This window comes from Ovis canadensis, chromosome 6 (assembly GCF_042477335.2).
Source record: "Ovis canadensis isolate MfBH-ARS-UI-01 breed Bighorn chromosome 6, ARS-UI_OviCan_v2, whole genome shotgun sequence".
Classification (NCBI taxonomy): Eukaryota; Metazoa; Chordata; class Mammalia; order Artiodactyla; family Bovidae; genus Ovis; species Ovis canadensis.
Window position 1 is genome coordinate 62249580 of NC_091250.1, and position 26272 is coordinate 62275851.

The 26272-nt window shown below is 38.8% G+C and overlaps 1 protein-coding gene across 4 annotated transcripts in view; it reads left to right on the plus strand.

Annotated features, from left to right (window-relative positions):
- The first annotated feature begins 1482 nt into the window (after positions 1 to 1482).
- TBC1D19 (TBC1 domain family member 19) overlaps positions 1483 to 26272 on the plus strand; it is a 146893-nt gene continuing 122103 nt past the window's right edge. The window contains exon 1 of one of the 4 annotated variants that reach the window (XM_069593819.1): positions 1483 to 1802. In XM_069593819.1, the coding sequence (XP_069449920.1) occupies positions 1704 to 1802 (99 nt within the window). In that variant the 5' untranslated portion in view covers positions 1483 to 1703. The remainder of the gene's footprint in view (positions 1803 to 26272) is intronic. The other 3 variants (XM_069593822.1, XM_069593821.1, XM_069593823.1) reach the window with 3 other exon arrangements.

The following is a 26272-nucleotide window of genomic DNA, read 5'->3' on the forward strand; positions in this document are numbered from 1 at the left end:
CTGAGAAATTCTGAGTTGTGGGAGAATGTTTTGCAGAGAAACCACATGTTTCGTAGAGTATGTAAATTGCCTTAAGCACCAGGTTTGATCCCTGTGTTGAGAAGATCCCCCAGAGGAGAGCAAGGCAACCCACTCCATGATTCTTGCCCGGAGAATCCCCATGGACAGAGAAGCCTGGCAGGCTACAGTCCATGGGGTCGCAAAGAATCAGACACGACTGAGCAACTAACACACTTTCCCCCTTGCCTGCCTCACTCCAAAGAAACAAACCTGACCAAAGGGGTTATTTGGGACCTGTGTTTATCATCATAATATTCTGAAGGCCAGGGTACTGCCCATAGATGCCAGAAGTCTGGTCCCTTTGAATTTCTACTGTTTACCTGTTCTAGTCTCTTGCTATTTAGAATATAGGCCTTGGGCCACCAGGGTCACCATCTCTTGGAAACTTGCTAACAGTGCGATTAGCAGGTCCTACCAGAGGCCTACTGAATCGGAAGATCTGTTGTGCCTGAGCACATTAGAGTTTAATGCAGTTATACTAGCGTAGTTTTTGCCATCAATCTTGGTCTCTTTTCTTGGAATCCTACATTTTCTCTGCTTAAAATATAATGCATGCACATATTTGAATTTAATTCCTGATTATTTTGGTGAGGTTATTCTAATACATGTATTATTCCATGGCCTTTCAAAATTAGCTGCCTTTTGGAATGTCATTCAATTAATTAGATACTTCTAGTTCTCTTTAAAATTTTTGCTATGTTACATTGATGTCAAGAACCATGTTTTATTTACCTTTGTGCGTAGACTATTTCTTGTATGTAAAAGCTCAGTAAGTTGAAAGCTGAATGAATTTTAAATTGAGTTTTGATTGAATGAGTGAGTGCATGGAAGAAGAGGAAATCTATTTAGATGGCACATTCCTTAAGACTCGGACAATGTCTTAGCTACCACCGAAATGCCAACGCTTCAGAGAAAATCTATCCAAAAAATGCTTATTGCTATAGCTGTTAGGTAAGAAGACGCTGTATATTTATTCCTGGCATAAGACCCCAGAGAACAGAAACAGAAAAGGAAATAAAGTGGAGCGCTAAGTACAGGGCTAGGCACCCTCACGATTGTTATCTCAGCTAATCATCACAGCATCTTGTCAGCTGGGTATTATTTTGCTGAGGCTGAAAGCGAGTTGTTAACTTTAAGCACCTCGCCCAAGTTCACGCATCCAGGGTCAGAGCCTTGTAAGTTTTGGAAGTCATTTGCCATTTCATTGTGTGCACGGCCCTGTTTTCTGTAGAGACTGGAAAGTGGAAAAGGAATGATCCTTCATAATAAAACACAAAAATACACAGCTTTCTGATTTCCCCTAATGCATCAGAGGCTCTGTAGATCTGGAGGAAAGAGACCCTCTTCTTGCCTTTCCACCACAGACTAAGCGGGAACAATGGAATTGAAAAGCTACTCTCCCCTCCCCCCACTCCGCAGAGCGCTTTCTGCCAGCGGAACGCAGGTGCTGGGCCTTCAGGCTTGAGGGGGGGACCAGAGAGGAACGGACTCACGGCCTGGCAGTTGCCTAGTAACGCCCGCTGGAGGCGTCCCAGTGTAATAAGGTCCCCGAGAAGTGTCACTGGTCTAGAGTGGGACCCCGAACGTGGCCAGTGCTCTCCGCGCTAGGGGCCCCCGCTACTTGGCGGGGTAGGACAGGGGAAATGTTGCAGGAGGAGTCGGATCTGTCTCTCATTATTGCCCAGATAGTCCAAAAGCTCAAAGGCTCAAATTTGTACGCTCAGTTGGAACGGCAGGCCTGGGTAAGTGAGGCTGTGGGAAGGGGTGGAGACCCGCGGGGCCGCGGCGATACCCCGGCTCCTTCTGCCTCCGGCAGACCTAAGCCCGAGGCCGCCTCGGCCCTCTTCAGCTCCGCTCCTGGGCACGGAAAATCTTCCCTGCCGCTTGTAAGCTCCACTTGCTCAGTCTCAGGCGTCGGGTAATAGATTTATTTTTAAAGTAGGGTGGGGCACATCATGCCTTTCTTTTAGGCCAGAGAACCGCTGAGGCTATTCATTTATAGTGTAGAGCTTTACAGAATCTAATCTAATCTAATCTAAGCTGCTGAAATCGTTGGAGGTAGGTTGAAGTATACCTTCCTTTGCTTTTTCCATCCTGCAGGTGTGTTTGAGCCCCCAGGTTCCTTTTGACTTTGGCTTCTATGACCTTGCTGTCTACCCTCCGTGCAATGATTCCCCCTCTGACGGCCCACCAGGCATTCCTTATTTTCTAATGTGCTAGCTTCTTTGGATGCAGAGACTGATCAGGAGACCTTTGCCTTTTTTTGTGAATGTGACAAATGAAATCCTACAGTATGTGAATTTTTGTGCTTTGTCATTTTGCATAATTTGAGACTCATTCATGTAGTTGCTATTTCAGTAGTTATGTTTCTTTTTATTGTAGAGTAATATTTCATTGTTTGAATGTACTATGATTTGTTTATCCATTCCTTGGTTGCTGGGGACTTTCAGTTACAGAGTTATGTTTTGTTTCCATTTATAAACATTATAAGTAAAGCTGATATATGCTTTCTGGTATAGTTTTCTTTTTTTCCTTTAAAAAGTTTCTTTTCTCTTGAATAAATACTCTGGAGTGGAACTGCTGAGTTGTATGGTAAGTGTATGTGTATAAGAGTCTACCAAACTTTTCCAAAGTGGCTGTATTATTTTGCATTTCCACAGCCATTATGAGGATTGCTCTGCATCCTTGCTAGTGCTTGGTGTTAGTTTTTAATTAATTAATTTTTATTTGTAATTATACTCCTCTAAATCTCTCTCTCTTTTTTTTTTTTGGCCAGGAAAATCTGACTTTTTATTTCTTAAATACTGTAAAGGAAGAAGGGGGCGGGGGAAAATGGTCCCCTGATGATGGAGGGCCCTGGAGCTAGGGATTGTCAGCAAAGGCCCTGTGGGCATTCGGGAAGCCCTGGGGGCTTAGTTGGGGTCTTCCTGCAGTCACTTTTGTATGTTAGCCCGGAGCTTGCATCTCTTGGCGGGCATACCACTGAGTGCCTTAAAAAAAATGGTGTTTGTTAAAATCTTTCTCCTTAAAAAAATTGGTGTTTGTTCTCATACTGGTGAATTGTACGGATTCTTTATGTATGACATAAGTCCCTTATTGGGCTTCCCTACCCACTCCAGTGTTCTTGCCTGGAGAATCCCAGGGATGGGGGAGCCTGGTGGGCTGCTGTTTATGGGGTCGCACAGTCAGACACGACTGAAGTGACTTAGCAGAGTGGCTTAGTGGTAAAGAATCTACCTGCTAAAGAAGGAGATGTGGGTTCGATTCCTGGGTCAGGAAGATCCCCTGGAGAAGGAAATACTCGCTCCAATATTTTTGCCTGGGAAATCCCATGGACAGAGGAGCCTGGTGGTCTACAGTCCACAAGGTGACAAAAGAGTTGGATACAACTTAGTGACTAAACAACATATGATTTGTGGTACACATTCTATTAAAAATTTCCCCAAATATTTTATGTTTTTTAGTACTATTAAAATTCTGCTTTTTTTTCTTATTTACGTTTCCAATTATTTGTTCTTTTTTCATTTGTTCTTAGTATACAGAAATATAATTGATCTTTGTATATTTACCATGTGTCCTGGGGTCTTACTAAACTTATGTATTTGTTATAATACCTTTTTTTGTAGATGACTTAGAATTTTACAAGTCAGGTGTCATTTGTGAATAAAGATGTTTTACATCTTCCTTTCCAATCAATGTGCCTTTTAATTCTTTTTCTTGCCTCGTTACACTGGCTAGTGATTCCAATGTGATGTTGCCTAGATGCTTTTTGTTAAGTTGAAGAAACACTCTTCTATTCCTTGTTTTCTGAGAGTTTTATTACTAATTGATGTTGAGGTTTTTTCCTCAGATTTCATAGTTTATAGTTTACTATTGTTGTGGACTCTATGTATTTTAACAAATAAATAATGACATGTATCTAACATTGTACAGCATGGTTTTTGATATTATAAAAATACTGTGCTTCTCTTGCTCATCCCTTCCTTTCGCTGAACCTCAGGCAGCCACTTATCTTTTTACTGTCTCCACAGTTTTGCTTTTTTCAGAATGTCATATATGTAGTTGAAGTCATACAATACGTAGCCTTTTCAGATGGGCTTCTTTCACTTGGTAATATGTATTTAAGTTTCCACCTTCTGTTTGTAGCTTGATAGCTTATTTCTTTTTAGTGCTGAGTAATATTCCATTCCACTGTTTCCCCGTCTATTTCCCATGAAGTGATGGGACCAGATGCCATGATCTTTGTTTTCTGAATGTTGAGCTTTAAGCCAACTTTTTCACTCTCCTCTTTCACTTTCATCAAGAGGCTTTTGAGTTCCTCTTCACTTTCTGCCATAAGGGTGGTGTCATCTGCATATCGGAGGTTATTGATATTTCTCCTGGCAATCTTGATTTCAGCTTGTGCTTCTTCCAGCCCAGCGTTTCTCATGATGTACTCTACATATAAGTTAGATAAGCAGGCTGACTGAAGATGGTGATTGCAGCCATGAAATTAAAAGATGCTTACTCCTTGAAAGGAAAGTTATGACCAACCTAGATAGCATATTGAAAAGCAGAGATATTACTTTGCCAGCAAAGGTCCATCTAGTCAAGGCTATGGTTTTTCCGGTGGTCATGTATGGATGTGAGAGTTGGACTGTGAAGAAAGCTGATCGCCTAAGAATTGATGCTTTTGAACTGTGGTGTTGGAGAAGACTCTTGAGAGTCCCTTGGACTGCAAGGAGATCCAACCAGTCCATCCTAAATGAGATCAGTCCTGGGTGTTCATTGGAAGGACTGATGTAGATGCTGAAACTGCAGTACTTTGGCCACCTCATGTGAAGAGTTGACTCACTGGAAAAGACCCTGATGCTGGGAGGGATTGGGGGCAAGAGGAGAAGGGGAAAACTGAGGATGAGATGGCTGGATGGGCATCACCAGCTCGATGGACATGAGTTTAAGTGAACTTGGGGAGTTGGTGATGGACAGGGAGGCCTGGTGTACTGTGATTCATGGGGTCGCAAAGAGTTGGACACGACTGAGTGACTGAACTGAACTGAACTGAACTGAATATTCCATTGCCTAGATGTATGACTGCTTGTCCATTCACTGAAAGATATTGGCTGCTTTCAACTTCTGGCATTTATGAATAAAGCTGCTGCAAACATTCATGTGCAGGTTTTCGAATGGAGACATTTCCAACTCATTTGGGTAAATACCAAGGATTGTAATTGCTGGATTATATGTAAGAATAGTTTATAAGAAACAGCCAACCTGTCATCCAATGCTTTGCTTATTTTTATTTTTTAAATTAATTTTTAATTTTTATTGGAGTACAGTTGCTTTTGGCAGCTGAAGTTTGTCTTGTGGCACATAGTGGGTGAGAGATTCCTCCCTCTCCCTAGTGCTGACTTTCCTCTGCTTTGTACTGCTTTAGGATTTGGGGCCTGTGAGAGTTTTCTTATGTTTCCATGAGGAAGGTAGTTTTTCAACAGTCATAATCCCCAGAGGCTTCCCCTGTGCCTAAGTGGTAAAGAACCCGCCTGCTGGTCAGGAAACATAAGAGACATGGGTTTGATCCCTGGGTCAAGAAGATCCCCTGGAGGAGGGCATGGCAACCCACTCCAGTTTTCTTGCCAGGTAAATCCCATGGACAGAAGAGCCTGGCGGGCTACAGTCCATGGGGTCACAAAGAGCCAGACACGACTGAGTACACTCTCATACACCCAGAACCTCTGCCTTTTCCAGAGGTTTAAGGCCTCTTCCTTAAATGAGAGGGGAGTTTGGGCAATGTGGTATGGTTGTATGCTGTTTTTGTAGTGGTGGCCTATCCTTTCTTGCACACCTGTGCCACAGAAAGGGACCCTTTGCAGTTCCCTGCTCTACCCTCAGCCCTGATAGAGACATTTGGAAAAGAGCATGCAAGTGTGAATTCCCCTGTGTTTTGAGCTCCCAGTGTTTCTGGGACATACTAGCCCACATCTCATCTATAACAGTTAATTTTAGCTGAATTTTTCTTGCTTGCTTGTAGAGTAGCCTCCTTTTCCTCCTGTGCTTTGTCAAATATTAAATAGTTTGTAGTTCCATCTGTCTTTAGAGGGGCTTGTTACTGTTTGGAATTTGAATCACTTGATTGTCTTAAAACTTCATTTTTCTGTTGACTTCAAAAGTTAAGATTTTTGTAGATTATACCACTCTTTCTCATTGTTAGGGTGGGAGTAATATTTTCTTGTTCTGACTTCCCACATCCTATACATTAGCAGAAATCCAATAATAAATGTTGAAGGATTGAACCTATGTCAGTGAGAAAGGTTGGTCTGTAATTTTCCTTTCTTGTAATATCTTTGACAAGTTTGTGCTGGCCTGATAAAATGTTACAGAAGTGTTCGCCTCCTTTTTTCTTTTCTATTTGATGCAAGAGTGTTACAAGACAGTGTTATTTCTTTATTAAATGTTTAGAAGAAGTCTCCATTGACGCCTGTGTCTCAGATTTTCTTTTGAGAAGGTTTTTTTTTTTTTTAATTAGTAAAGCTTTATTTTTTAGGATGGTTTTAGGCTTGCAGAAAAATTGGGCAGAAATACAGAGTTCTCATACATCTCTCCTTACACACAATTTCCTTTATTAGCATCTTGCATTAGTGTGCTACATTTGTTACTATTGGTGAACCAGTTGATACTGATACATTACTGTTAAAGTCCACATTTTACATCATGGCTCACTCTTTGTATTGTAGAGGTCTATAGGTTTCAACAAATGTGTGATACCATGTATCCACTATTCCAGTATCTCACAGAATAACTTCAGTTCAGTTCAGTTAGTTCAGTTGCTCAGTCGTGTCCAATTCTTTGCAACCCCATGGACCTCCCTGTCCATCACCAACTCCTGGAGTTTACTCAAACTCATGTCCATCGAGTTGGTGATGCCATCCAACCATCTCCTCCTCTGTCATCCCCTTCTCCTGCCTTCAATTTTCCCAGCATCAGGGCCTTTTCAAATAAGTCAGTTCTTTACATCAGGTGGTCAAAGTATTGGAGTTTCAGCTTCAGCATCAGTCCTTCCAATGAATATTGAGGACTGATTTCCTTTAGGTGGACTGGTTGGATCTCCTTACAGTTCAAGGGACTCTCAAGAGTCTTTTCCAACACCACAGTTCAAAAGCATCAATTCTTCAGCACTCAGCTTTCTTTATAGTCCAACTCTCACATCCATACATGACTACTGGGGAAACCATAGCTTTAACTAGACGGACTTTTGTTGGCAAAGTAATGTCTCTGCTGTTTGATATGCTGTCTAGGTTGGTCATACTTCACTGTCCTGAAAATCCTCTGTGCTCTGCCTATTCATTCCTCCCTCCTTTCAAGCCCCCAGCAACCACTTGGCTTTTACTGTCTCTGCATTTTTGCCCTTAAGAATGTCTCACTGTTGTAATTATGCAGTATGTAGCTTTTCAGATTAACTTCTTTTACTTGGCAATGTGCCTTATGCTACTGTATATCTTTTTGTGCCTTGACAGCTTTTTCTTTTTCTGAATAATATTATTTTGTGAGGGTATATCAGTTCATTTGTACATTCACTATCTTTTGAAGGACATCTTGGTTGCTTTCAAGTTTGGCGGTTATGAATAAAACTGGTATAAACATTCCTGGGTAGATTTTTGTGTTGATATAAGTTTTCAGCTAATTTGGCTAAATACCAAGAAGCATAATTTCTGGTTTGTAAGACTTTGGTAGAAACTGACAGCTTGTCTTCTGTTGTGGTTGTACCATTCTGCATTCCCACCAGCCTTGAATGACTGTTCCTGTTGTTCCACGTTCTTGCCAGAATTGGTGTTACCAGTGGCTTAGATTTTAACCATTCTAATAGGTGTGTTGTGATATCTCACTGTTGTTTTAATTTACAGTTCCCTAGTGACATATGATAAGGAATATCTTCTCATATGTTTTTATGTTATCTGTGTTTTCTGTGGTGCGATGTCTGTTCAGGTCTTTTTGTGTTTTTATTTGGGTGTTCTTATTGTTGAGTTTTAAGAGTTTTAAGAGTATGTTTAGGGTACAAGCCCTTTATCGGATATGTGCTTTGCAAATATCTTCTCCCAGTCTGTAGCCAGTCTTTTCATTCTCTTAGCAGTAACTTTCTAGAGAAATTTTTTAATTTTAATGAAGTCCAACTTACCAGTTTTTTTTTTCTTTTATGGATCATGTTTTTGGTAGTGTGTCCCAAGAATTAATCTCCAAAACCAAGGTCACTTAGATTTTCATCCATGTTATCTTTTAGAAGTCTTATAGTTCTGGGGTTTACATTTATGATCCATTAAGAAAAATACACACACACACACACACACACACACACATACATATATTTTTTGGCATGCTGATGTCCAGTTGTTCTATTACAGTTTGTTAAAAGGACTGTCTTTGCTTCATTGAATTGCTTTTGCTCTTTTGTCAAAGATAAATTGACTATAAATAATAAATACTGGAGAGAGTGTAGATAAAAGGGAACCCTCCTACACTGTTGGTGGGAATATAAATTGGTACAGCCACTGTAGAGAACAGTGTGGAGGTTCCTTAAAAAACTAAAAATAGGGCTGCCATATGACCCAGCAGTCCCACTCCTGGGTATATACCCAGAGAAAACTGTAATTTGAAAAGATACATACACCCTAATATTCACTGCTACACTGTTTACTATTTACAGTAGCAAGACATGGAAGCAACCTATATGTCCATTGACAGAGGAATGGATAAAGAAAATGTGGTAGATGTATAGAAAGAAATATTACTCAGCCATAAAAAAGAATGAAATGATACCATTTGCAGTAACATGGATGGACCTTGAGATTGTCATCCTGAGTAAAGTAAGTCAGAGAAGGACAAAAGACACATGATGTCACTTACATGTGGAATCTAAAAAAAGTTATATTGTATACCAATCTATATTATATTCTTATACTATATTCTTTGCAGCCAAAGATGGAGTTTTGTGGTCAGCAAAAACAAGACCTGGAGCTGACTGTGGCTCAGTTCATGAGCTCCTTATTGCAAAATTCAGACTTAAATCGAACAAACTAGGGAAAACCACTAGATCATTCAGATATAGCCTAAATCAAATCCCTTATGATTATACAGTGGAGGTGGCAAATAGCGTTAGATTTGGTATACAGAGTGCCTGAAGAACTATGGACAGAGGTTCATAACATTGTATGAGATGCAGCGACCAAACATCCCCAAGAAAAAGAAATGCAAGAGGGCAAAGTGGTTGTCTGAGGAAGCCTTACAAATCGCTGAGAAAGAAAAGAAGTGAAAGGCAGAGGAGAAAAGGAAAGATGTACCCAACTGAATGAAGAGTTCCAGAGAATACCAGGGAGAGATAAGAAAGCCTTCTTAAGTGAACAACGCAAAGAAACAGAGGAAAACAATAGAATGGGAAAGATTAGAGATCTCTTCAAGAAAATTGGAGATATCAAGGGAACATTTCATGCAAAGATGGGGTCAATAAAGGACAGAAATGGCAAGGATCTAACAGAAGCATAAGATATTAAGAAAAGGTGGCAAGAGTACACAGAACTGTACAAAAAAGATCTTAATGACCCAGATAACCACCATGGTGTGATCACTCACCCAGCGCCAGACATCCTGGAGTGTGAAGTCAAGTGACCTTAGGAAGCATTACTGCGAAGTTAGTGGAGGTGATAGAATTCTAGCAGAGCTATTTCAAATACTAAAAGGTGATACTGTGAAAGTGCTGCACTCAATATGCCAGCAAATTTGGGAAACTCAGCAGTGTCCACAGGACTGGAAAAGGTCAGTTTTCATTCTAATCCCAAAGAAAGGCAATGCCAACGAATGTTCATACTAGTGTACAGTTGCACTCATTTCACATGCTAGCAAAGTAATACTCAAAATCCCTCAAGCTGGGCTTTAACAGTATGTGAACTGAGAACTTCCAGATGTACAAGCTGGATTTAGAAAAGACAGAGGAACCAGAGATCAAATTGTCAACCTCCATTGAATGATAGTAAAAGCTATGGAATTCCAGAAAAACATCTGCTTCTGTTTCATTGACTACACTGAAGCCTCTGTCTGTGTGGATCACAACAAACTGTGGAAAATTCTTCAAGAGATAAGAATACTAAACTACCTTATCTGCCTTCTGTGAAAGTGTATTCAGGTCAAGAAGCAACAGTTAGAACCAGACATGGAACAAAAGATTGGTTCCAGATTGGGAAAGGAGTATGTCAAGGATGTATATTGTCACCCTGCTTATTTAGCTTATATGCAGAGTACATCATGTGAAATGCCAGGCTGGATGAATCACAAGCTGGAATCAAGGTTGCCAGGAGAAATAGCAACCTCAGATACACAGATGACACCACTCGAATGATGTCATTCTAATGGTATCTTCACTTTCATTAGAAAGTGGAGAGGAGCTAAAGAGTCTCTTGATGAAGGTGAAAAAGGAGAGTGAAAAACCTGGCTTAAAACTCAACATTAAAAAAACTAAGATCATGGTATCTGGTCCCATAACTTCATGGGAGATAGATGGAGAAAAAGTGGAAACAGTGACAGATTTTATTTCCTGGGCCAAAATCACTGCAGATGGTGACTGCAGCCATGAAATTAAAAGGTGCTTGTTCTTTGGAAGAAAAGCTATCACAAACCCTAGACACCACTGAAATCACTTTGTTGACAATGGTCTGTATAGTCAAAGCTAGGGTTTTTCCAGTAGTCATGTATGGATATGAGAGTTGACCATAAAGAAGGCTGAATGCTGAAGAATTGATGCTTTTGAACTGTGGTGTCAGAGAAGACTCTTGAGAGTCCCTTGGACTGCAAGGAGATCAAATTAGTCAATCCTTAAGGAAATCAGTCCTGAATATTCATTGGAATGACTGCTGCTGAAGCTGAAGCACCAATACTTTAGCCACCTGATGCCGAGAACTGACTCATTTGAAAAGACCCTGATACTGGGAAAGATTGAGGTTATAACAGAGGATGAGATGGTTGAATGGCATCACTGACTCAATGGACATGAGTTTAAGCAAACTCCGGGAGATAGCGAAAGACAGGGAAACCTGGCATGCTGCAGTCCTTGGAGTTGCAAAGGAACTTAGCAATTGAACAATGAACAACAGCGACAACAGAAAAATGGTACAAATGAACTAATTTACAGAGGAGAAGTAGAGTTATAGATGTAGAAAACAATTTTACGGTTACTGGGGCAGTGGGGTAGGCGGGATAGGGAAGAGGGATAAATAAGAGATTGGGATCAACATATACACATATATGTAGAAACATATAAAATAGATAACTATAAGGACCTACTGTATATAGCACAAGGATCTACTGTCTGTGTTTTTAACATTACCACATTTTCTTGATATTGGTAGCTTGATAATAAGCTGAAGTTGTCAGTCCTGCAACTTTGTTATGTTTTAGTATTGGAAAGTGTTTAAAGAACAGACTCATTTTTAATAGATATAGGAGTATTTAGATTTTCTGTCCCTTCTATTGTCAGTTTTGATAAGTTGTGTTTTTCAAAAAATTTGTTTATTTAAATGTATGTGCGTGCGTGCTTAGTCGCTCAGTGATGTTCGACTCTCTGTGACCCCATGGACTGCAGCCTGCCAGGCTTCTCTGTCCGTGGGATCCTCCAGGCAAGAATACTGGAGTGGGTTGTCATGCTTTCCTGCGGGGAATCTTCCCAACCCAGGGATCAAACCCAGGTCTCCTGCATTGGGCAAAATCTCCACTGTCTGAGCCACCAGAGAAGGCCATTTAGATGTATACCTGTGGCCGATTCATCTTGATGTATGACAAAAACCATCACAATATTGTAAAGTAATTATCCTGCAATTAAATAAATATTTTAAAAATAAATGATATAAATCATTGGTGTCTAGTTGTCTAAAACAAGCTTTTATTTCTTTTTAATGTCTGAAAAATCTATCACAGTTTCCTATAATGAAATTTGTGTACATATGTGTTTTTGAACAGTTTTGCTAGGTGTTTATCAATTTTACCAATCTCATCAAAGAACCAATTTTGGCTTTAGTGTTTTTCTCTTAATTTTGGATCATATCTTTATTAGTTATTTTCTCCTACTTTCTATGAGATTGATTTTCTACCCTTTTATAGTTTCTTGAGATGGAAACTTAGAACATAAGTTTCAAGACATTTTTTCCTTTCTAAAATATCCATTTAAAACTATAATTTCACCCTAAGCACTACTTTAACTGTATTCCAGCTTTAATGAGTCATTTTTTAAAATATTCTTTTGTCTAAAACATTCTGTAACATTTTTTGTCACTTTAAAGATTTGATCCAAGGGTTATTCTCAGGTATATTACCTAATTTCCAAGCTATTGAAATTTTCTTTCTTTCTTTTTTTTTTTTGTATTTTTATTGGGATTTTCTTTTTTTTTTTGTATTTTTTGAAGTTTAGTTGATGTACAATATTTATATAAGTTATAGGTGTACAATATTGTGGTTCACAGTTTTTAAAGGCTGTACTTTCAGGTGGCTCAGTGATAAAGAATCCACCTGCCAGTGCAGGAGACACAGGAGATGTGGGTTCGATCCCTGGGTCAAGAAAATCCCTTGAAGAAGGAAATGGCAACTCACTCCAGTATTCTTGCCTGAAAAATCCCATGGACAGAGGAGCCTGGTGGGCTGTATAGTCCATGGGGCCACAAAGAGTCAGACGCGACTGAGCGACTGAGCACACGTATACTCCACTTACAGTTATTATGAAATACTGGCTATGTTCACTGTTTGTACAATATACCCTTGTAGCTCTTAGTTACAAAGTAGCTTTTCGTTACAAACTACCTAGCTTATATCATCCCTCTCTTTCTCCCTGTCCCCACTGGTAACCACTGGTTTGTCCTCTGTATCAGTAAGTCTGTTTCTTTTTTGTTTATTCACTGCTGCTGCTGCTGCTGCTAAGTCGCCTCAGTCGTGTCCGACTCTGTGCAACCCCATAGATGGCAGCCCACCAGGCTCCGCTGTCCCTGGGATTCTCCAGGCAAGAGTACTGGAGTGGGTTGCCGCTTATTCACTAGTTTTTAATTTTTTTTTTAGATTTCACGTAGAAGTGATATTAGGTAGCATTTTGTCTTTCTCTGACTTATTTCAGTTAGCATAATGCATCCATGTTGCTGTAAATGGCAGTATTGATTCTTCCAAAACAAGAACACAGTGTATCTTTCCCTTTGTGTCATCTTCAGTTTCTTTCACCAGTGTCTAACAGTTTTCTGGGTATAGGATTTTTGTTTTCTTAGGTAGGTTAATTCTGAGGTATCTTATTGGTTTTGATGAGATGGTAAATGGGATTATTTCCTTAATTTCTTTTTTTATTGTTATTAATGTATAGAAATGCAACATTTCTGTATATTAGTTTTATATTCTTCAACTTTATTGTTGAAGAAGCTCTTCTATAATAGTTTTCTGGTGGCATCTTTAGCATTTTCTATGTATAATACCATGTCATTGTTATTGATTTCCAACTTAATATCAGTATTGTCAGAGACATTCTGTGACTGGTTAAATCTTTTAAAAGTTTTTGAGGCTTGCTTTGCAACCTAGTGTATAGTCAGTTTTGCTGTATATCCCATGTGCATTTGTAAAGAATGAAAGAATGTGTATACTGTCATTGTTGGGTCAGGTTATCTGTATATATGTCACTGAAATCCAGGTGTCAATTATACTGTTCAGCTTTTCTATAATCTTAGAGAATTTTTTTTCTGTTACCAACTATTCAAAGAAATATATTTAAATCTCCTATCATGACTGTATATTTATCTATTTCTTTTATTTCTCTCAATTTTTAAATTTTAAGGTTATTTCATTGGTTGTACATAGATCTATATTATGATAACTTTCTGATGGATTAATCCCTTAAGTAAGTAAAGTAGCTAGCTCAGTCATGTCCAACTCTCTGCGACCCCATGGACTGTAGCCTATCAGACTCTTCCGTCCATGGGATTTTCCAGGCAAGGGTGCTGGAGTGGATTGCCATTTCCTTCTCCAAGGGATCTTCCCGATCCAGGAATTGAACCCTGGTCTCCCGCATTGCAGGCAGATGCTTTACCATCTGAGCCACCAGAAATGTCCTTTATTTCTAGTAAGGTTCTTGCCTTAAAGTCTGTTTTGTCTGATGTTAGTATAGCCACGGCAGCTTTTTTTGATTAGTGATTGCATGGTATGACTTTTTCATACTTTTATTTTCACCCTTTCTGCATCAAAATCATCATATAGTTGTCTTTTAAATCCAGGCTGACAAACCTTTTAATTTTATTAGTTAGTATATTTACATTTAATGATTTTACTGATATATTTGGTTTTACATTATTGGTCTTAATATTTGGTTTTTTAATTTTGCTTCATATTCTGTTTTCTTTTTTATATTCTTTTGGGTTATCAAATATCATTCAAATATTTTTATTGTTTTTTGTTTTTCTTCTCCATTAATGTGGTAGATACACATTGCTTTACTGTTCTCTATATAGCTGCCCTAGAGGTTACAACATTTATTCTTGATTAATTGTACTCTTGAATAAACTATTTTATTTTTTACTATTTCCCTGTAATGTAATGCTAGAACTTAGAAACACCTCTTTCCTTTTGTGTTATTTTTGTTGTGCATTTTATTTTAAATTCCATAGGACATTGCTATCACTATTTTATAACATAAGTATTTAGTCAATATTTACTCAGCTTAACCAATTTTTATTCTTGTTTCTCATAATTCTCTTCTATATATCTTTATTTACCCTGGGATTATTTTTCTTCTACTATAAAAACTCTTCTTAGTATTTCTTTTAGTTCAGATTTTCTGGTGACAGTCTCCTTGGTTTTATTTGTTTGATAATGTCTTTAGTGAAAGTGAAAGTTTCTCAGTTGTGTCCAACTCTGTGACCCCATGGACTGTAGCCTGCAAGGTTCCTTTGTCCATGGAATTATCCAGTGCAAGAATACTGGAGTGGGTAGCCTTTCCTTTCTCCAGGGGATCTTCCCAACCCAGGGATCGAACCCAGGTCTCCCACATTGCAGGCGGATTCTTTACCATCTGAGCTACCAAGGAATCCCAAGAATACTGGAGTGGGTAGCTTATCCCTTCTCCAGGGGATCTTCCCAACCCAGGGGTCGAACCCAGGTCTCCCACATTGCAGGCGGATTCTTTACCATCTGAGCTACCAAGGAATCCCAAGAATACTGGAGTGGGTAGCTTATCCCTTCTCCAGGGGATCTTCCCAACCCAGGAATCGAACTGGGGTCTCCTGCACTGGCAGGTGGGTTCTTTACTACTAGTGCTACCTGGGAAGCCCTTATACCAGCTGAGCTATGAGGGAAGCTCTGATAATGTCTTTATTTCATCTTTATTTCTGAAGGATTTTTAAAATCTGTGTTTAAATTTCAGAGTTGTCATTAATTTTTTTCTCAGCATGTTGAGACATTTCTTTTTCTTCTGGCCTCTTTGTTTTTTGTTATGAAGTCAGCCATCAGTCTTTTTGAAATCCACTGAATATATGTTCCCCACCCTCACCCTGGCTATTTTAACATTTTCATATTATCTTTTTCATTTTAATCTTTGTTGAAAATAACCTTGGTGTGCTGTTATTGTTGTTTGCATTATATTACTATTATTAAATTTATTCTGGTTTGAATTTATAGAGCTTCTTAAATCTTGTGTTAGTATCTTTCTCCAGTTTTGGAAAATTCTTGATCATTTACTGTCTGAATATTTGTTCTGCCACATTTTTCTCCTTCTTTCTTTCTGAGATTCCAATTTGTATATATTAGATTTTTCACTGCGTCCTACTTCTCTCTACTACTCTTTTCCTTTATTTTACATTTTTTTCCTCTGTGCTTTAGCTTGGACATTTTCTTTTGACCTCCTTTCAACTCATTAGTCCTATTTTATGCTGTTTTTATATCTCTTGGTAAATCTATCTAATAAGTTCTTACTTACATTTAGTGTTATTTTTCAGTTCTAAAATTTCCAAATGGTTCTCTTTTATTGATTCCAATTCTTAGGTAAAATTATCTGCTTTTCATCTACTTTGTCCAGTTCTTTCTCTTAAAAAAAAATATAACTCATAATTGTTCTAAAGTCTTTGTCAGTTAACACCAATATCTGGATCATATGTGATCTGTCTATGGTGTTATTTTTCCTTATCTTTTGTTTATCTAATTTTGTCTGTTGGCATGCCTAGTAATTTTTATTTTATGCCAGACATTGTGTCCAAAAAATTGTAATGCCTCCTGATGATATCTTCCTTGTTTTGAGGATTCATTCTCCCCTCTGCTGGGCTTCCCCAGTGGCACAGTGATAAAGAATCAGCATGCCAATGCAGGAAACACAAGAGAAGTGCGTTCAATCCATGAGTCAGGAAGATCCTCTGGAGGAGGAAATGCCAACCCACTCCAGTATTCTTGCCTGGGAAATCCCATGGTCAGAGGAACCTGGTGGGCTACAGTCCATGGGGTCCCAAAGAGTCAGATATGATTGGGGGACTGATCACCACAACACTACCACCTGCTGGGCCGATAATCTTCTGACTGATTCCCTTTATCCAATTAGGTAGTGTGCTGGGTTGAGACTGAGTTTTACTTTCAGGCTTAATTTTCTTTCCTCTGTTTCTTCCCTGGCTCTCACAAGTTTCCAGCTATGAATTTGATATATTCTAAGGGTGCTTTCCTCCTTGGGTCCCAGACTCTAACCTTTTTCTTGTCAGACTGCTAAAGAACTTTTTCACAATTTTCGTGCTTAGGTTTGTAGCCTTCTACCCCATACAGTTTTAATATTCAAAAATTTCTTGAGAAAACTGGCCATGTGCTTAAGATCTCCCAAGTCTATGCCAAAGCTATGCTTATTTCTCTGTCCTCCCTTGGTAGCCCTCCACCAGGGTTGATACTGGGGTTGCCTGATTGTCAGCCTTCAGTTCATGCTCAGAATAATGATCCAAGGGAAAAGGTGGCTACAGAGGCCAATATGTCTCTCAAGATTTTCCCCTTTCTCTTACTCTAGTTCTTGTTCTCTTAACCACCCTCTTCTGTCTATATATAGTTGGATTTCTGTTTGTTTGGCTCTTCTAGTTGTTGTACGTAGGGATGCTGATCAGCCACCAACTCCGCCATACAACTTGGAAATACAAGGCCAATTTTGTGAGGATTAAAGAAGATAATATGCCTGGAACATAGTAAGTGCTCAGAAAGTAGAAGTCTGAGTTAAAGTCCAGATGAAATATCACTCCTTTGTTTAAAATCCCTCAGTACTTTTCATTGCCCTTAGGAAAATGAACAAAGCCCTTGATTAGGCCTACAAAGCTTGGTGGCTCTCTTCTTCAGGCTCTGCTCTTCAGCCATGACTGTCTAAGTTTCATAGGATTTCCATTATCTTCTGGTTTAGTTTAGGTACTCCTTTCTTTTTGGGATCCCTAGTACCTGGAACTTTATTTTTTGTAGTATTTAAGCGTCATTCTTCCCCACTAAAGTCTGCTTCATAAAGACAGGAAAAGACTCTGTGTCTCTTGTTCTGCTGTCTTATGTATCTAGCATAATGACTAGTATGAGAAAGGTGCTCAACATGTCTCTATTAAATGAAACAAATCCCAGTTCTTTTTAGTGTCCATTCTGACAATATATATTGAGTACCTTCAGTTCAGTTCAGTCAGTCAGTCGTGTTCGACTCTTTGCAATCCCATGAATTGCAGCACGCCAGGCCTCCCTGTCCATCACCATCTCCCGGAGTTCACTCAGACTCGCGTCCATCGAGTCCGTGATGCCATCCAGCCATCTCATCCTCTGTCGTCCCCTTCTCCTCCTGCCCCCAATCCCTCCCAGCATCAAAGTCTTTTCCAATGAGTCAACTCTTCGCATGAGGTGGCCAAAGTACTGGAGCTTCAGCTTTAGCATCATTCCTTCCAAAGAAATCCCAGGGTTGATCTCCTTCAGAATGGACTGGTTGGATCTCCTTGCCGTCCAAGGGACTCTCAATAGTCTTCTCCAACACCACAGTTCAAAAGCATCAATTCTTCAGCACTCAGCCTTCACAGTCCAACTCTCACATCCATACATGACCACAGGAAAAACCATAGCCTTGACTAGATGGACCTTAGTTGGCAAAGTAATGTCTCTGCTTTTGAATATACTGTCTAGGTTGGTCATAAGTTTCCTTCCAAGGAGTAAGCGTCTTTTAATTTCATGGCTGCAGTCACCATCTGCAGTGATTGGGGAGCCCAGAAAAATAAAGTCAGCCACTGTTTCCCTATCTATTTGCCATGAAATGATGGGACTGTATGCCATGATCTTTATTTTCTGAATGTTGAGCTTTAAGCCAACTTTTTCACTCTCCTCTTTCACTTTCATCAAGAGGTTCTTTAGTTCTTCTTCACTTTCTGCCATAGGGTGGTGTCATCTGCATATCTGAGTACCTACTATGTACCAAATATTTGACTTAGTGGTAAAAGATTATGAAAAGCCTCCTTACTTAAGGAATTCAAATTCTATTGTGGAATTCTGCTTTTCTTTGAAAATGCTTTTTCTTTAAGTATTTCTTTTTATTGTAATTGGGATCTAATTAGTTAATAGTTGTTTTTCAATTTTGTAAAAAAGCCTGAAGCTTCAGAATATAGGCAGTAATGACAAAACATTTCGAAAGCTTTTTCTGTTTCAGAATTGCAAATAAGAGATTAATGATCTGTATAAATTATAACTTCATTTGGAGGTTACTGCCCTAAAGGAATATTTTTGTTCCTTTCTATTTTGGACTCCACTTCTGTTAATTCACTGTTATTATTTATTTTGATTATTGAACAAGTATCTATTGAGTATTTACTATGTGTAAGGCACAATTCTAGCCCCAGGGAATAAACCAATGAATAAGATAAAGTTTTGCTCTCATGGTGAGATGATAGTATTAGGCTGGTGCAAAAGTAATTGCTGTTTTGCATTGTTGAACATTGCCATTTGATACTGGGATATGTTCTTAAATAAATGTGGTTATGTTATATATCATTTTAATGTGCATTTCTCAATTTATGTTTTTTTGCTAATGTCTTATTACTTCCTGATTATTTTATATTTATTTTAAACTATAGAAATTATGTTAGACAAAAAGCAAATTTGAGCGATTTTTTTATTCCAGTTCAAAACGGGTCGTAAAGCAGCGGAGACAGTTCACAACATCAGCAATGCATTTGGCCCAGGAACTGCCAATGAGTGTACAGTGATGGTTCAAGAAGTTTTGCAAAGCCTTGAAGATGAGGAATGTAGTGGCAAGCCATCAGAATTGTGTGTGTGTTAGTTGCTGAGTCACGTCCGACTCTTTGTGACCCCATGGTCTATAGCCCACTAGGCTCTGTCCATGGGATTTTCCAGGCAAGAGTAATGGAGTGGGTGGCCATTTCCTTCTTAAGGGATCTTCCTGACCCAGGGATCGTGCCCAGGTCTCCTGCATTACAGGCAGATTCTTTACTGTCTAAGCCACTGGGAAAGCCCAGAAGTTGAGACTGACCAACTGAGAGCAGTCGTTGAAGTCGATCCTCTTACAACTACATGAGAAGTTGCCTAAGAACTCAGCGTCGACCATTCTATGGTTGTTTGGCATTTGAAACAAATTGGAACGGCAAAAAAGCTCAATAAGTGGAATAAGTGGGTGCCTCATGAGCTGACTGAAAAAAAAATGTTGAAGTGTTGTCTTCTCTTATTGTATGCAACAATAAAGAACCATTTTTCTATCAGATTGTGACGTGCGACAAAAAGTGGATTTTATACAACAGTTGGAGATGACCAGCTCAATGGTTGGAGAGAGAAGAAGCTCTAAAGCACTTCCCAAGGCCAAACTTGCTTCAATAAAAGGTCATGGTCACTGTTTGGTAGTCTGCTGCCGATCTGATCCACCACAGCTTTCTGAATCCTGGTGAAACCATTACATCTGAGAAGTGTGCTCAGCAAATCAGTGAGATGCATGGAAAACTGCAATGCGTGCAGCAGTTACTGGTCAACAGAAAGGGCCCAGTTCTTCTCCATGACTATGCCCGACTGCATGTCACACAACCAACACTTCAGAAGTTGAACAAATTGGGCTATGAATTTATGCCTCATCTGCCATATTCATCTGACCTCTCACCAATGGATTACCACTTCTTCAAGCATCTCGATGACTTTTTGTAGGGAAAACCCTTTTACAACCAGCCGGAGGCAGAAAATGCTTTCCAAGAGTTTACTGAATCCTGAAGCACAGATTTTTTGGGCTACAGAAGTAAACTTATTTCTCATTGGCAAAAATGTGTTGATTGTAATGGTTCCTATTTTGATTAATAAAGATGTGTTTGAGCCTAGTTATAATGATTTAAAATTCATGGTCCAAAACTGCAGTTACTTTTGTACCAACCTGTACATAAATACAGGTCCACAATCCCTTATTCAAAACCTAGGGGCAGGTATGTTTTGGAATTAGCATTTTTCAAATTTTAGAAAGGTAACTCCTGCATATTCTGTACGTTATTTAAATCCTTACTATTTATTGTTTTATTGTACCTTGTAATTACGCATTAGTATTTATGCAGCAAAATGTATGAATTTTCACTAGATTTTTCTTCCAAATGAGTTTAAGTCAGGACAGATTTTTGCCATCAATTCAGTTAAAAAAAAAAAAAGAGCTTTAATTTTCTAAGCTTTTTAGGTTGTAGGATTTCAAATAAAGGCCTATGTATCTATACATATAACATCAGGGAATTAATTGCCTTGAGGTAATAAAAAATAGAGGAAGCAAAACTGATAAAGGAGTGTAAGGAAATGGTTACAGAGGAAATTCAAAAACATGTATTTGCCTGATTCTTAAGATAAAATAGGAATTCTATGATATTATAGATTCCTGCTTTAAAAGAATATAATTATAGATGCTTTTAAAGTAATTTAATGTAGTCTTGGACTTGAAAATATATGTGATAACTTTGCCTTAGTTTATGTCCAGTAGTCAGACATTTGCTAGAAATGTGAGCTAACTCTTAAAAGACAGCTTTACAATCAGCTTTGATAATGTATGGTTAAACAACTGGCTGTTTGTAACAGGCCTTTAAAAATTTATTCAAGAGGGCGTTTTCCTGCCATGACCATATTCTGTACTGCCTTCATTTTGTCTGTTATATTTAGAAAGTGCTAAAGCAGTGTTGGCCCAATTTAATTGGAAAAATTAAAATCACACAGAGTATTTCAAAGCCAAATATAAATGATTTTCAGATTTCCCCCTTGTCGTTAGTGCTTTTCTTGTAGTATTTTAATGTACCTTCTCATATACTAAAGTTTACTTATTTAAAAATCTTGGTGTAATAACATGGAACTTTGTGTTTCTAGAAAAAGCGTATGGTTTTTGATTTCTGTGTTTTCTTAAACTGTGAAGTCAACCCACATTTTAAAGTTGAATTTACTCATTCATCCTCTAGATGGCAGAGTGATAGCCTGATTCCAAATTTGATGTCTCACACCAGGTCATCATTATTTTGTATCATGTGCTATTTGTGTTTAAAATGGATGTTGCATAAAACCTCAAATGCTATTTCCATTCCATTAAGTGCTTAATAAGTCTTGTTGCTCAGATTGTTATTATAAATAATAGAGTTGTAAGAGTTGTAAAGGAAGGAACCTGAAAGGAGATAGGCTTTGGAGAGAGAAGGAATAATATAACTGATGGGATGTTGTCATGAGACTAGACACTCAGAGTATCATTTTTTTTGTTGTTGTTGTTTTTAAAATTTGACCACACTGCATGGCATGTGGGATCTTAGTTCTCTGACCAGGGATCAAACTCACACCCCTGCACTGGAAGCACAGAGTCTTAACCACCGGACCCACCAGGGAAGTCCCCTAGAACCCCAGAGCATCTTTTTAAAAATTTTAATTTACTTTTAACTGGAGGACAATTGTTTTACAGTGTTGTGTTGGTTTCTGCCACACATCAGCATGAATCAGCCACAGGTATATGTTGTGTCGCCTCTCTCTCGAACCTCCCTCACACCCCGTCCCACTCCTCTAGGCTGTCACAGAGCGTTGTGTCGAGCTCCCTGCATCACACAGCGAATTCCCACTGGCTAGCTGTTTCCCATATGGCAACATATACGTTTCTGTGCTGCTCTTTTCTGTGGTGGTGATGGGCTCTTGAGAAAAACTGGATTAAATCCAAAGCAATTATGTTAGTGATGAAAATGTTTACATTTGATATAGGGAGGGGGTTAGATATATATTATTTTTAAAATCATACTTCTCTCTTAGCTTTTTTTTTTTTAAACCTCACTAAATACATTTTGAGTTCTACAAGGATGAGGGATGACTTTGTGATGGTTTTCCCTTTATACTGAGCAACTAGCATGTAGGAAGTGTTCAGTTAATTAATGAAGGAAGAATGCAAATGAATAGGTGTATATACTATATTGAAAGGAGACCCCTGGACTTGGAGAAGGCTTGGATGGCACTTAAGGGGGGAAGATGGGAGTGAATTCCTGATGTAGGAATGGTGACAAGGCTAAGTAGCTTTTTGTTGTAGGGTGCTTCTAGAGAGATAAGATTTTATAAATTGTGGTTGAAATGCCAGAATGAGTTTGCCTTTATTTCATAGGCAGTGAAAGGGCCGTTGAGCTATTTTGAGGGTGAAGACATTGAGATGGTTTGAGGGGCACTAGTTTGGCACTGGTGAGCAGGTTAGATAGAAATGGGGAGCGTTCTTTCATCCTCCACTCCATTCCTTCCTGTATTCTTCTGGAGCTTCCACCCTTCTGCAAACTGATAGTGCACCAGAACTTTTCCATACCTCTGTTCAGTTCATCCACTCAGCCTATATGCCTTCTCTCCCCTTTTCTAGTGTCTAAAATTAGAATTAATTGTTCTGTGGATGATGCCTCTGTCATAACATAGTGGAGTTAGCATTTTTCTTAATTGGCCATCTTTTTATGTTTTTTGTTTTAATGCATTTTTATTTGTAGCCACTCCCCGCCCCCTGACTCCTATTTGTGTTTGTGTTTTGTGTTTTTTGCTTTGTCTTTGGCTGTGCCACATAGCTTATGGGGTATTAGTTTCCCAACAAGGAACCGAACCCAGACCACAACAGTGAAAGTGCCGAGTCCTAACCTCTGGACCATCAGGGAATTCTGTTCCCGTGGGGTTTTGTAAGTGTTCAGTTCAGTTCAGTCACTCAATCGTGTCCGATTCTTTGCGACCCCGTGAATCGCAGCACGCCAGGCCTCCCTGTCCATCACCATCTCCCAGAGTTCACTCAGACTCACGTCCATCGAGTCCGTGATGCCATCCAGCCATCTCATCCTCGGTCGTCCCCTTCTCCTCCTGCCCCCAATTCCTCCCAGCATCATCTTTTCCAATGAGTCAACTCTTCGCATGAGGTGGCCAAAGTACTGGAGCTTCAGCTTCAGCATCATTCCTTCCAAAGAAATCCCAGGGAAATCTCCTTCAGAATGGACTGGTTGGATCTCCTTGCAGTCCAAGGGACTCTCAAGAGTCTTCTCCAACACCACAGTTCAAAAGCATCAATTCTTTGGCGCTCAGCTTTGTTCACAGTCCAACTCTCACATCCATACATGACCACGGGAAAAACCATAGCTTTGACTAGACAGACCTTAGTCAGCAAAGTAATGTCTCTGCTTTTGAATATGCTGTCTAGGTTGGTCATCACTTTTCTTCCAAGGAGTAAGCGTCTTTTAATTTCATGGCTGCAGTCACCATCTGTAGTCACCATTTGTAGGTGTAGGCCTACGTAATCTTTAGTGCAGTGTGTTCACTGAAAACACATTTATGAAGTACTTCTGTGTGATATGCATTATGCTGGTTCCGAGATGAAAGACATATGCTCTAGAAGCCTAGTGCAGTGGTTCTCAAAGTGTAGTCTGCGGACCCCTGGTGGGCCCTAAGACCCCTTCAAGATCAAAACTATTTTGTATAATACAAAGGCCTTTAAAGAAATATTCATTGTGCTGACATGTACACTGATGCTACAAATGCAATGGCGATGAGTTTAAATCGGGGAACTAGTACCAAACTATACTAGTAGTCACTGTAGTTTTCACCAACACACAGTTTTAAAAAATAATCTAAGTGTTTAAGTATTCTTGATCAACAGTAAACAAGTATAAATTTTATTAAATCTCATTTCTTGAATACTAATTTTTAAATATTCTGTTTGCTGAAATGGAAATTATGAGTAAGACACTACTGCTGTATATTGAAATAAGATGATTATCTAGAGGAAGACCACTCCAGTGATTAACTAAATTGCAAACTGAATTGCTTTTTTTAAAAAAAAATGAAACATCATTACTTGTAAGCATAAACTGTTGACAAACTGTTACTCAGACTTGAATATTTGGCAGATATTTTCTCTAAAATGAGCAAAGTGAGCCTATCACTTCAAGGAAAACCTTTATGTGTTGCCAGTGATAAAATTCAGGCTTTAAATAAAGCCTGGATTGGATTGGATTCTGGAAAACTTGTATTCATCAGTGTGAATTCGATGGCTTCCTAATACTTAAATACTTTTCTGATGATACTGATGGTAATATTAACAAGTGTAACTTTTTGATATTGTTTAATGAAATATGTCTACCACATGGCTTGTTAGAATGTTTGAAATGATTGATACATAATGTTAAAAAATCATCTATAAGTAGAAGATTGATTCAAAGTGCAAGGCAGATTGATACATGTTTTTCCAATAAAGTATGAAAGTGTAAGTTCATTGATGTTCAAATTCCACATTTCAACTAATCTTTAGGAAATTTAGTATACTATCAAAGGAGAATATCCACAATATCTGAAAAGGATATTAAAAGATCATTTTCCAGCTGCCTGTTTGACACTGATTTTCATATATGTTAGTCAAAACACCATAGTACCACAGATGGAATAACACAGCAGATTGAAGAATCCAATTGTCTTCATCAAAGACGTTTGCATTTGCATTGTAAAACAGTGCCTCTTTTTCTCACTAATTTTTGTTTCTGAAAATATAGTTCTTTTAAGTAAAAATATTTTGGTTAATATATAATGGATTTATATTTATTACTTTAAAATGAATTGAAAAATATTTTTATTATGATAAAATAAAGTTTGCCATTTTAACCATGTTTAAGTGTACAGTTCAGTGACATTAAGTACATTCACATTTTTTGTGAATTCACTTTCACATTTTGTACAACCCTTATCATCATCCATCTCCAGAACTTTTTCATCATCCCATACTGAAACTCTGTACTCATTAAGCACTAAATTCTTGTTGCCCCTTCCTCACAGCCCCTGGCTATTAACCATTGTACTTTCTGTCTCTATGAATTTGACTATTCTAGTACCTCATATGGAGAAGACAATGGCACCCCAACTCCAGTACTCTTGCCTGGGAAATCCCATGGACAGAGGAGCCTGGTGGGCTGCAGTCCATGGGGTCGCTAAGAGTCGGACACAACTGAGCGACTTCACTTTCACTTTTCACTTTCATGCATTGGAGAAGGAAATGGCAACCCACTCCAGTGTTCTTGCCTGGAGAATCCCAGGGACGGGGGAGCCGTCAATGGGGCTGCTGTCAATGGGGTCGCACAGAGTTGGACACAACTGACGTGACTTAGCAGCAGCAGCAGTACCTCATATAAGTGGCATCATACAGCATTTGTCTTTTGATGACTGGCTTATTTTGCTTAGCATAATGTCCTCAAGGTTTGTCCATGTTGTAGATGTGCCAGAATTGTCTTCTTTCTTAAGGCTGAATAGTATTCCATTGTATGTACATACAACATTTTCTTTATCCATTCATTTATCTTTGACTCCTCCATATGTTAACTATTATAAATAATGCTGCGATGAACATGAGTGTACAAGTAGCTGTTAAAGTCCCCGTTTTCATTTCTTTTGAGTATGTATGCAGAATTGGAATTGCTGGACCATATGGAAATTCAATTTTTTATTTTTGAGGAATTAATTTCTAGTACTATAAATATCGGTAGATATAATCCACATAAACAGAAGTACTCTTGGGTCTTCAGTGATTTTTAAGAGTGAGGGTCCTGAGATTTGAAAGTTTGAGAGTAAGTGGTGTAGTGGAATGAGTGAAATAGAGAGGTAAGTTAGGAAGTTACTACAGTAGAAGACAAGCTGGGCTAGACTTTGCTTAGAGAAAATGACCAGAGTGGTAAGGAGAATATGTCATATGAAGAGAATTTGGAGAACCTGAAAA